General features: G+C 39.4%; 1 protein-coding gene across 1 annotated transcript in view; it reads left to right on the top strand.

The window, feature by feature from the left end:
• The window catches only part of LOC104271652 (contactin-1-like), a gene marked incomplete at its 5' end in the record, with an annotated part of 46,149 nt that extends 34,714 nt beyond the window's left edge, over positions 1-11,435 (top strand). The window contains 3 exon segments of the mRNA XM_009866381.1: positions 8,854-8,902; positions 8,904-9,006; positions 9,008-11,435. Of these exon segments, the coding sequence (XP_009864683.1) occupies positions 8,854-8,902; positions 8,904-9,006; positions 9,008-9,076 (221 nt within the window).
• Between the last annotated feature and the right edge of the window lie 1,306 nt (positions 11,436-12,741).

The raw sequence follows: 12,741 nt of genomic DNA, 5'->3' as shown, positions 1-12,741 counted from the left end.
CACATAACTGTTTAAAGGGCAGTTACAAAGATGATGACTCCAAAGTCCTGGTAATGGTGATGATATAATAAAGGGCAGTGGCCAGAAATTGCAGTTCTGGAGATTCAGTCTAGACATCAGGAAAAACTTCACCCAGAAGGTAGTACAGCACTGGAGCAGGTTGCCAGAGAGGTTGTGCAGTTTTCATCTTTGGTGATTTCTGTGACTCAGCTTGGGAAATCTGCATCTGACAGCATCCAGTGTTGGCGACAGTCCTGATGTGAGTGGGAGGTCAGACTAGACAGCCCCAGAGGTTCAACCAGGTATTGTATGCTCCTGTGAGCTGTAAAAGTTCCAAACTTCAGATCTACTGACATTACATTAAACAATAAATGTTTCTTTAGAAGTACAGTTTGTAATGGGATTATATGGGAGGTTTGTACTCACGTATAAACAGATTTATTTGTTGCTATGAGTATAAAGAATAAATGAAACCATGTATTTGATAACATGAACTTAGCTTTTAAGTGCCAGTAACTATACCAAATACTTGTATGTTTGCCATCTTTATATATGTAGATAGATTTAGATATATTAAAGAGTGTATCTTATTACATACTGAAATGGTCTTTGTCCTTTGCAGAATACTTGAGGGACTTCAATGTCAAAATGTTCTTGCGTTTAAAGATTAGTGCACAGAAGAAGCAAGAGATGTTCTTAGAAGTAGGCACTGGAAGAGTGCTGCCTTGTTTGTCTTCTGTGCCTGTTCAACACAATTATATTAAGCCAGTGGAAAGAGGAGGAATACTACTCTGTCAGACTAGGAAATTCCAGAAGGATCCTTCATGTAAGTTCATGTGAAGGTTTTGAAGTACCAGATTTGGTGCTTGTGGCTTCAGCTATAGACTTGCTGAAGAACTTTATCAGGAGAGAAATTCTACCAGAAGATCAAATTGAAAATTTCTCCTCCGGAAGCATGAAAATCTGCTTGATTTTTTGCTTTTCAACTCCTGGTGTTTCTAAATCAAGGCTGCAAGTCATTTTAGAAGGTGTGTGTTAGAAAAATCCTTCTTCCTGGGCTCAGTACAGGAGAAAGTAGGTAATAGGCTACTTGAACTGCGTTATATGTGAGGCAATATATAGATGACATAGGATATACATTAAAAGACATAACAGTCTTTTCTGTGCTTAAAGTTTCTAACAGCATTATTTTCTAATAATGCTGAGCAGAAATAAGTGAAATGTTGAATTTAAAGTGGCAGCATAAGTCACACATCTGAAAAGTTGATCAGCTGTTTAAAGCAGGATTTAGACACTGCTGGCTCATTTAGATATTATCTGTAAAAAATGTTTCCCTCGTTTATTTCTACATGAGAAGATTTTGCCTCTCCTTAAAACAAGTATCTAGTATGGAGGTAGAAATCTTTATCTGGCTTCAGAGAAAGTGTTTGCACTCAGTTACAATGGCTGTTAAGTCGTTTTCTGTCCGGACACTAAAATGCAAAATCATGTGCACAGCTGGAGGGGAATGTGATACTTATCACAGCCTCTACTGGATGTACCTAGAAAATCCTCACAATCCAAAAATTACTTGGCCATATGGACTTGCCAATAAATGTATCAAACTAGGAACAATTTCTACACTAACCGTTTGTTCCTGGGTTTTTTGTGTGTGTTCTGGCTAGTTTCTGCCGTCATCTGTTTCTCCTTTTATTTTACATTTGTTTGGAACTGGGCAAATGGGAGCATTCCCAGTAAAGGTTCTGTATTAACCACTGTACCTTTTCTCTCTTTTATACAACCTGTGCAGCCCTCTAAGATGCTTTATCCAACCTATTACTCTGTCTTCTTTGCCATAGATCCTGCTACCCAGCTACCGTGTAAAATTGTATTGACCTTTCCAGTTTAACTACCTAATTCTTCAAAGTATATACTTATGAGTAAAAATTACATTATTTTGCTCTGGGGAGGCACGCGGTAGGCCAGATGTTTGCTTTCTTCCCTTCTGCAGTAACTTTCATGCCCGATTTAAGATTTTTTTTTGCCTTGCTGCACAACGAGGCCAAATTTAAGCTGAGCCAGCCTGTTGAACTAACTCATTTTCTTTGCTGCTTCTCAGTCCAGTAGTTGTATCGGCCACGTATTCGCTGTGTTGCTTCCCTGCCCTGGGTGATTCCTGCTCCCGTTGTTCCTTGCTTGCTGTGCTGCTGCACTCGGGGAGCAGAGGGAGGGAGGCTGCGTTTTGGCAGCACTTGCCAGTCTTTTGCTTTACCTCGCTCTTTCTCAAGGGCTGCACAGTGACAGGACGTACCCGTACATGAAGACTGTACAGCATGTGGCCAGTTTCACAAGTGTGAGCCCTGCATTGCACTGAATGGGCTGTGCAAGTCTTGTCACGTGCTGTGGAGGCATGGTGGCCTTTCCCTGCCATCTGTCATCCAGCCTGTCGGGACTGGGCACTTCTACTCTTGTAGAAGCTGAGGACATCCTCCTTCATCTTCTGATGTTTCAGCCAAGCTTCCTGGCTGAAAGGTGAAGATTTTTTAAACAGGCTTTTAATGTACACTTGAGTATTTATATGTGCTCACTTGAGTATTTATACGTTCCCAAGTACATAGGAAATCCAGAACAGTAGTATTTTTCACATTAATTCATCAGCATTTTTCACCTGAAGAGTTTCTACTATTTGCCCATTGTACCACGTGGTTGTTTATATGTGGACTGTTTCAAGTGAAAGGAGTGGCACATCTTTTGTATTCTAGGGGTGAATTTGTTTGTTAAAAACAGTCACAAATCCCTATTTTCTTGAGCAAGAACAAGTAGAGTCCTCACTCATAAATCACCAGATACGCCTGTTGGCGAAAGGTCTGCCCTCTTCCTTCTTTCCAGAGTTACAGTGAAACTTTCTCTTCTGGCCTCCCATTATTTCCTTGAAAAATTAGGCCTTCTTGATGAAGAGTCAATTACTTTCTTGGAGGATGATCAAATTCCTCTGAGTGACTTTCAGCCATGATTTCTGAGGCCAAGTAGAGTCCTCACTCATAAATCCCCAGACACGCCTGTTGGCGAACGTCTGCCCTCTTCCTTCTTTCCAGAGTTACAGTGAAACTTTCTCTTCTGGCCTCCCATTATTTCCTTGAAAAATTAGGCCTTCTTGATGAAGAGTCAATTACTTTCTTGGAGGATGATCAAATTCCTCTGAGTGACTTTCAGCCATGATTTCTGAGGCCATGCTGAATACATTTAGGTGGGAACATTCACAGCCAAGTGTTTTGCCATGCCAGGCAGTGTAAACACAGATAAGCTTTTCTATAGGGACGAGCTGTGCTCAGACTCGCTCCAAGCTCCTCCTGCTGCTTCAGCAGGCAGTTTCCAGCAGAGAACACATCATCCTAGCTGAGCTCATGATTCAGCCTCGCTTGGCCTGGCAGTACTCCTTGGGGGAGCCAGTTTGTCTGGAGTGACCACTCACAACTGGAGGGATAGGGAAGATGCTGAGAGGTATGGCAAGCCTGTACGTCATATAAGTGATCCTGAAACTCACAAAATTTGTGTGAAGTACAATTACAACTGTTGCTTGGGTCACAGGGCAACCTCCACGGTTGTTCTTGCTATTATCTGTTGAGTATACTGCTTTAAAGGAATACATTTTACAAATATTACTTGTGGTCTTCTGCTTAACTCTCCGACTCTCCATGCAAAAGAATCTATAGTGAACATTAATGTATGTGCAGGGGAAGAGGTATCTGAGAATTAATCTACATTTGTTGACAGTTAAGTAATAGCCCACTCAATGAAAATTATCTCATTTTTCTCAGATTCCAAGGCATCTTTTCATTTTGGCAGCCCAGGTCTGTAGCAGGGCCAGAGTCAATGGAAGAGAAGCCCCTGCTGCTGTCTGCCAACGCTGCCAACACGTCAAGTGCCATTGCCAGAACAAAGTGCAGTGTTTACTTGGCTTTGGCATGTGGATTTTCAAGTGGGAGATGACAGACTTAACACCATGGGGTGGACAAACCACCTAGACCATCAGAAGCACTTCAGATATGTTTTTAATGTTCTCTCTTTATTCCTTATAATAATTTTAAAGCTATTCCACAGATGCAGAGCAAACCTTCACACGGCACAAAGTATGGGCAGATGCACAGTGTTATTTCCATCCTGTACAACTCCTGTGCTGCAAAAACAGTAATTCCCAGGGTTGTGAATTACTCCATAGCACCTTTCTTGAAAGGTTTATGGCACAGGCAAGAGGAAAATTTCCTCGTGCCCAAACAAAGGTATTCCTAGACAAGGGAAAGTTGGACCCGTGGCTTAGCAATGATGCCAGTGATGCAGGATAAGCATAGTCTAATTAGTTCAGTTATTTTCCATTTACCATGAATAGGGATAGCAGAATTTAAATCATGTCAACTGATACCACCTATTTCTTTTGCAGTAGTCATTCATGAGAACAGTATTTCCAGCTGGGACAAGTGGAATTTCATTTCAGACGCCAGTTGACAGAACTACAAACCCACCCATTTCTTTTACGCAATTTAGTTCAAACTGAGGAAATTGCATTTCTTCCCTTCCTGCTTTTCGGTTCTACCTAGGTAAACACAAAAACACTCAGAAAACACATATTAATGAAGCCTAGATGCCAAAGTAAGTAACAAATAGAGCAGGAAAAAATCCGTGTTTTTTTTCTGGGTGGCCTATTTTTTTCCCATAGAAGTGGGAAGACTTAGTTAGAAGCAAGGAGAAACAGAATGTGAGAAAGCTTTGAGTTTACCTTTCTTAAAGTAGAAAGGAGAGATATAAAACCAGACAGCCTGAATAGAAGATCTGACCTTGGATCCTGAACCAAAAGGAGAACATTAGTTACAGGAAAATCATAGAATCATAGAATGGCCTAGGCTGGAAGGGACCTTAGAGATCATTTTAATCCAGCCTCCCTGTCACCAGGGACACCATCTCTTGACTAGATCAGGCAACAATGGGTAGGAGTTTGACCATTCTTTCAGAAAAAATAAATTCTTTTACAAAACAGACACAAAGTCAGACTCATTTCATAAAAAGTTACAAAATTTATGTTGCAAACTCAAATCTGTTATGAATCATATAAAATACCAGACCTGGTAAAAAAAAAAAAAAATCTCTTTCCCTTAATCTCACGGAATGTATGATTACTTATATCATGAAAAATGTGTTGCATCATTCAGATAGCCAGTCTGCATCTACCTGGACAATTTGTGCAGCACGAAAAGAGTGGATTTAGCAAGAGAAGCAAAAGCATTGAGGATCTGGCTCCATGCTGCGTGCTCATGTCAGGTTTTACTTTGCACTACCCCTAATCCAGTCCTGCACACGGTATCCAGGGCAACTCCACGGTGTAAAATAAACCCTAGTAAGGGGATGGCTGAGATTCTCACTTTAAAAACATACTCCTCAAACTACAACAGTTGTGTAGACATCTCTCTGGATGTTCAGTAAACTAAGAAAACTGATGTCATTTAATACAAATTAATCCTTGAGCAACCTTTCCTGACAACGAAAGCAGAGAAAGCGTTTCGCCACAACAGAATCGGCTCATGATTAGCCAAGGAATAGCCATAGTTTGTCTGTGTCGGCACACCAAACACTTTCCCACTGAGAAAGAGAAGTTATTCACATAGGACAATTTTGCAGATGACCAGTAACTAATTTCCTGGTTCACAGATGTGATGAAAGTAAGATTCCTAAACAGGCCTCTAGATTTTTTTTTTTACAATCTGGTGTAAGAAGGTAGTGATGTTGGGAAAAAGGCCAAAAATGTCATATCTTAAAGATAAGTAGCATTTAAAGAAAATAATGACGTATTTTTAATAACAAATTGTTACAAAGGCTTGGGAAATACATCAAAGTGAACAGACTTAATGTTTGATTCATTTAGGCATTAAATTGATTTAATTTCTTTTGAGTATAATTGAAAGGCTAGTGCATACTGTCCAAGATGTCAGTAAAATCTAGGATCTTCATTCACAACTTTTTCTTGGGGCTGTTGGGAAAAAAAAACACCACAACAAATTTAAAGTGTGTGTTTCATTGTTTGTTTGAAGGAAATGATGTCTCTTGATATGGAAACCACACATGGTATGTTAGAGTGGTAGTTGGATTATGTGATACTGATTTGATTTTGGCCTTGACTTTGATGACTGTAGTTTGCAGTTGCAAGAACAGCAGATACAGAGGATGCTAGTTGAGAGATCACACATTATAACACTGAGAGAATGAATTTAGGTGCTGAATGCATCCAGCTCTTACCTGGCCAGACTTCAGAAGGAGCTTAATAATCTTTCTGTTTTAATTTACGTCCACATGTTTATTTGTGCACATTCATTTAGCGTTTATCTGGCATTTCTGCAGTTTTTAAATACTGTTAAAACTGACAGATCACAATTGCATTACTGCACTGAATTAAATCTTGTTGCCTGCACTCAGGCAAAACTTACATTCATTTCCATTCATGAGCTGCAGGAGCATACTGGCTATCATGCACTGGTGAATGGTGTTTCCAGTAAAGTATGGTTCCTGACATGTGGGTCGGTAATCTAAAAAGGAAGAAGAAGAGATTATCAGTTTAATGTGCGTGTATCTGCCTAATGTTCTGTTAATGTGCTGTCTAAGGGTGGGATTTGCTTCACTGCAGAATGCTGTTATACATGTCTCTGCAACAGTGCCTAAACCTTGTAAGGAACTACTCTAATGGGGTGAATAGCTCACTAGTAATTCTGGAGCCAGTGAGCACATCTCAAGGGAAGATTCATTAGTCCTTTCTCTTTGTAAAGTAGTTACATGCAAACAGAAATTTCCTTGTACTTTCTCATCATTCAGCTTCACTCAGCAAACTTGTTTTCATTTTTTCCTTCATTAGAAGCATTCAAAATATGAGTTTAGTTGTGTCTTTCCAACAACATTATCTTGGTCTGAAAAAGGCAGAATACATTTTCTGTGGATATTCTTAAATAAGATTTTTTTTCTCTGTGGCTGTTATTCATTCGTTAAGAACTACCACTTTAGGGAGAATGACTACAGAAAAGAGTAACTCATAAATCGCTAAAAAGTACAGATAAATATATCCCTGTACTTTCGCAGTTGCCAAAATGGGCAGTTATGTATGAGAATATATTAGAACATATATTCAATGTTCATCTTAAGCATAAAATTCTTCTGTTTACAGATACCTACAAAAGCAATCCTCCAATATTTTCCTTAATTTTATCTCTCACTGAGGTGGATAATACTGCTTCCTATGGAAAAAGGTACTATTCACAGAAATGTACTTTTTACAGCTGAATTGAACTGATGAAGAAGGATTGGTAGGTCTCTTGTCTTGGTTTTCCAAGTGCTTGGATGTCAGAAAGAAATCTTCAAAGAAATCTTCGCTTCAGAAATCATTCATACAGCAGTAGGGGCAAGGGTGGGAATGGGAGCAGAGAAGAGTTTTGAGGTGTCAGGAGCAAGAGGAAAAGGGTGGAGTTTAGTCTGGAGGAGAGGGAGAGAGTGGAACAGCACAAAGACTTGATTTGAATGAGGGCCAGAGTCAGGAGGAGTAGAGTGATCGATCTAGATAGAAGGGGGAAAATAAGAGGAATATGGCTGAAATAGAAGATAAATTCTGTGGGAAAAGCTCTAAAATTCTGGCTTCATGGCAGATGTTACGGACTTTCTCCCTGGTGGGGCAACAAAGAAACCAGGATCATGAAAAAAAATATTTATTTGCATCTTCTGCAAGAGGTCTGCTGAGAAAATGTGAATGCTCTTTTGGGAGTTTAAATTCTGTGAAAGAATACTTGAAATTTGTCGTACCATGCCTGCTGTTAGGTAAAACAGGGCTGCCTGCTGAAATCTGTGCTGTATAGTTTGCATGTTACCTTTCCAGTAGGGTTTTTCCGCATTTAAGAAACCGTTTCCGGGAGAACCATCCAGTGGGACAGTTCTAGCAGCTCCTCAGGACTGTCACCACCAGCTGCAAGCACTTCTGTTCTTACCCTGAGTTCAACAGCAAGACGAGCAGTAAGCTAACTCTCACACTGCCCACCCACACACTACCATCCATAGACGAGCCCTCTCTGGGATGAAAGAATAGCCCGTTCCCCAGCTCCTTTGGCCCATCTCCAGGACTGACAGCCAGGCACAGTTTGGCTGGGTTATCTTCTCATATTGATGCTTCTTAACAGTGAGCTGGACCATGGCAGCACAAGCCATTAAACATAATAGCAGTTCTGATGCCTGTTTGCCAGAGCTAGTCGTGTAAAGTTTGTAAGCTGTCAATATTTTTTGCCTTAAAATATTTGGTTAAGAATGACCCTTATGACTTCAGCAGACGTAAATGCCACACTGCTAGAAGTCAGCCATCTGGACTTTGTAATCTGTCAGGTAAACAGACGGAGCAGGCTCTTTGACATCTCTCAGATTATTGCTGATCGTACGAACATTAACATTTCCAAAGGTGTCTCTTTGCTTCGTCACATTTCAAAGACTCCATTAATTTTGTTTTCACATGTTTAAATATTTATTTTGACCTTTTACCTCCTGGTATAACCTCCTGGCTTGTTGGACCGGCCGGATCAAAATGCACAGATGTGTTCTGAATGGCCTCGCTGCTTGTATAAACATGCTGCATAAACAGCTCTCCCAGAACAAAAGAGCGAGTCCTCTGCTGTTGCTTTGGCAAGTTCCTTGGTCCGTTTCAGATGATCCGCACAGGTAGGGGCTGTGCTGAGATGCACCAGCTGGCTTTCCAGTGTCCGTAGCCTGCATTCTTACTGGCATCCTGCGTTGTTCCTCCCCACCCCAAGTAATACTGAAGTGAGACCCACGCCATGGTGTTGTTCTCTGTTCGATGTGCAGGTGCCGCTGCTGGAGTCCCGACTCTGCTCCTGGTCCTGGTGGTGCCTACGCTGGGTATCCTCGCCTGCTCGGGGTTCTGAATGTAGCTGGATTTCCCTTGTCCTCTGCCTAACACAAAGGACTCCCTTTGAAGATGAGGACCGCGACTCTTTGATTCCTGTGGCACCATCCTAAGCCAAATAAATTACACTTTAAAATAAATTACCCTACCGATTTCCTATGAACTTTAAGAGGACTGAGGCATCCAGGAACTCCTTCGTGAAGCAAATCAACTTTTGAAAGGCTGAGAAATATTTTTAACTTGTTCCAATATGCCTTATAAAACACTTCTGCTGATCTGTGACAGTTGCATGATTCGGTCCAATGGGGCAAGTTACAGTGTTAAAACCCAATAACATAGGCTGTACAGTGAAAGTAAAATCACCATGCGTAGGTGCTTTAACTTGAATAACAAATTGTGAAATATAATAGAGATTGAAATGTTGATTGTATGTGATAAATGTAAGAGTACTACGTCTGTCTGTACTATCCTATATGTTTTGTGTACTGCATATTTTTGAATGGCCCCATCATCATTTATTGGGATTACTGGTTTTTACAGAGACAGTCAAAGCAAAAACATTTCATTTTTTTAGAGCTATATTTCTTGAGGCTATTGGATAGAATTTGAAGGATTTGAAATAAAAGTCAGTGATGAGGATTTTTTTTATTTTAAATGTATTCAGAGACACTCAAGCACAACATGCTCGGCTTAAAGAAATTTACCTGTACTTCACTGATATGGGATTTACCATATTCTTTCCTTAAAACAATTATGTTGAAAAATTCTTTTATGGTTGTTGTTGCTAATTTGAGGAGTCAGATGTCAGCTTTCAGGGAAGCAGCGTAATGTGTTGGTTTTGATTTAGTATTATTACTAGTATTATTATTATTAAGGTAGCAATATAACAGGAGTTTGGAGATGGAGTCCATGTTAAGATCAGCCAAGTGGACCATGAAATGGTAGGAAGCATATGTTATTTTTTAAAGTGGAAAGATTTAAAATATTTTAAAAAAAAGATATACAATAAATGGCGAAAACAGAGTAGCACAGTAAAGAAAATTATTATATTTACATTTTTATGCTGCAGATGCCAGATGTTACCTTCCTGTAATGAAGGCGTACATTTGGGAGAATTATATGCTTTTTCAAGAACTTGATATTATTCTGATGTTCATAGTGTTGTAAATAAGAGTTTTAAAGTTCTGAGACCGGTTTCCCTATTTGATAGCGTACTGAATGATCCAACTGTGTGTTAGTACATGAAAGTCAGATCCCAACTGTTAGTCAAAACTAAATGTTTACTATGGCCTTTGCAAAATGGGAACTCTACTAGAGATAGAGAATGTTTTTGTTCTGACTGTGTCTAGAGTGTTTCAGTGTTGGGTTTTTTGTTGGTTTGTTTGGGTTTTTTTTTTAAGTTGTCAAAGAAATGTACATTCCTTTCATTTTCCATGGTGTGCTGGGAATTAGTTTGAGTGTGAATGTTGAAGAAACACAGTGATATTGAATCAGCTGGCTCAAGTAATAGTGCAATGTCTGATGCTTCAAGAACTATAAGCTTTGAATCATATTTTATTAGCACAACCTTGCTAGCTACTTAGAAATAGATTTTATCTTTTTAGAACTGATACTGTAGAGGTCCATAATAATAATATTTACATGAAGCAAGAATAGGTCTATTAATAATTTACACCTCTTTCTTTTATTTGTATAATTTTGTACTATATATTTACATGTAAAAGTGTAGAGTCTTCATTAAGAAATATCAATAATACTGTTTTAGTTTAATTTTAACTATTTGTTACAAGGTGAAAATTTTTTAAATAGGCGAAAGTGATAACTTCCCTATAGAGGAATGTCAAAGTGTCAAACACTACTGAGTTTCATAAAATGTATAATTATTTGAAAGAGAAATGAGCTGTCTTCATACGTAAGAAACTAATACGCTGTAAGCCTTCTGTACAAAAAAATATGTGGTTTAATGTGTTTCATTTGGTTTGGTTCTTTTGCAGTATGACTCATTTTTACATAATCTACATCCACAACTAAATCTTTTGCCAAATGCATGATTGCCTTTTACTTTTCTAATACATGGTGTAAAAAGCAAAACTGTTCAGTTTTTGCATGGAAACAACCTGGGAAGGAAAGCCACTTCTTTTTTTAAATCTGCAGCACAGATAAGGTAGGTCTCACATACTGATCAGATAGTTGGAGATTTTTCTGTTTCACATAACTGTGTAAATTTGACCAGGACCTTCAGTTTCAAATTGTTGTCTAGAAAAACTAATAATGTATCATCTGCTTTAAAACGCAAGGTTCTTAATTAAAGTTTATATAGATAGACATATTTGTTGTTTCTTTATATTTCAGGAAAATTGATATTACTATTATTTGATACTGATGAATATTGAACTGTTTTTTTAGTTACTTTTTATCTTTTTTTTTTTCAAATGAGTAGAGCAGGACGGTGCTTTGTCCTTTTTATGAATGAAAAGTAAATTGCAATTAAATAAATGTATTAATGTTACTCAAAATATAATAACTGTCTTTTGAATTGGAGCTTTCTAATTTTGTAACAGTGATGTGGTCATCTGTAACAGCACAGGTGTGGATGCCATGAAGTCTTGTGCATCCTTGCCCTGCTTACTTCTAAATTTTCTTCGAGTTAAAGAGTTTTTGTGGGATAAGGGTGGCTGGTTTGCCGTGATTATAGGTAGAAATATTTTCCTAATGTCACTGACAGAGAACTTTCCAAGAGCTTTTCAGCATTTTTGGAAGTAAAACTTAACTGAACAGAGTATTTTTTCAGGTAATGTTTTCTGCTCTGCTAGGTCTGTCATGGTTTAACCCCAGCCAGCAGTTCAGCCCCAGGCAGCCAGTCACTCACTCACCTCCCGGTGGAGTGGTGGAGAGAATTAGAAGGGTAAAAGTGAGAAAACTCATGGGTTGAGATAAAGACAGTTTAATAGGTAAATCAAAAGCAGCACACACAAGCAAAGCAGAACAAGGAATTCGTTCACCACTTCTCATAGGCAGGCAGGTGTTCAGCCATCTCCAGGAAAGCAGAGCTCCATCACGCCCAGCAGTGATGGTGTGGAATATCCCTTTGGTCAGTTGGGGTCAACTGCCCCAGCTTTGCCCCTTCCCAATTTCTTGTGCACCCCCAGCCTGCTCACTGGTGGGGTGGGGCAAGGAGCAGAAAAGGCCTTGACTCTGTGTAAGCACTGCTCAGCAACAGCTTAAACACCCCTGTGTTATCAACACCATGTCCAGCACAAATCCAGAACATAACCCCTTCTTTGCTACTATGAAGAAAATTAACTCTATTTCAACCAAAACCAGCACAATGTATTATGAAGAAAGATGGCTGAAATGGCAAAACTTCTTACTGATTAAAAGCTTCTGTGTGATCGCAGTTATTTCAAGGAGTGACATCAAATGTAACTGACTGAGATCCTGCCTGCCTTTGAGGGGCCACGCTCAGGCCCTAAAATATGCAACACGTGGCATACAAGAAGTTGGCAAAGCTGATGGTCATATTGCAGATCTTGGTTTCGTTTATCTTCAGCGATACCAAATGAGAGCAGTCAATGAGAGTGTTTCCTGTGCCCTGCACCTAGAAGACTGTCTACTCAATTAGAACAGAGCTCAGACCCGGGAAGGAGGAGATTGTTGCTACTTTGATTAGGTAAGTTTTCTGTTTTTATCTTGGTCTCTAAGAGAAATAGGAGTTTGAGTCTCTGTCTGCCAGTTCTCAGTTAATGATTTCGAACCTATGGGGCGATGACAGCCAAATTCAGCAGCTATCATACTGAAGAATATCCTAGTCTGAGTAGAAGGTAGAG

The sequence above is a fragment of the Apaloderma vittatum genome, unplaced genomic scaffold (assembly GCF_000703405.1).
Source record: "Apaloderma vittatum isolate BGI_N311 unplaced genomic scaffold, ASM70340v1 scaffold30843, whole genome shotgun sequence".
NCBI classification, from domain to species: domain Eukaryota; kingdom Metazoa; phylum Chordata; class Aves; order Trogoniformes; family Trogonidae; genus Apaloderma; species Apaloderma vittatum.
The sequence above is the reverse complement of the archived record's forward strand: the minus strand, read 5'-3'. Positions and strand labels throughout refer to the sequence as shown.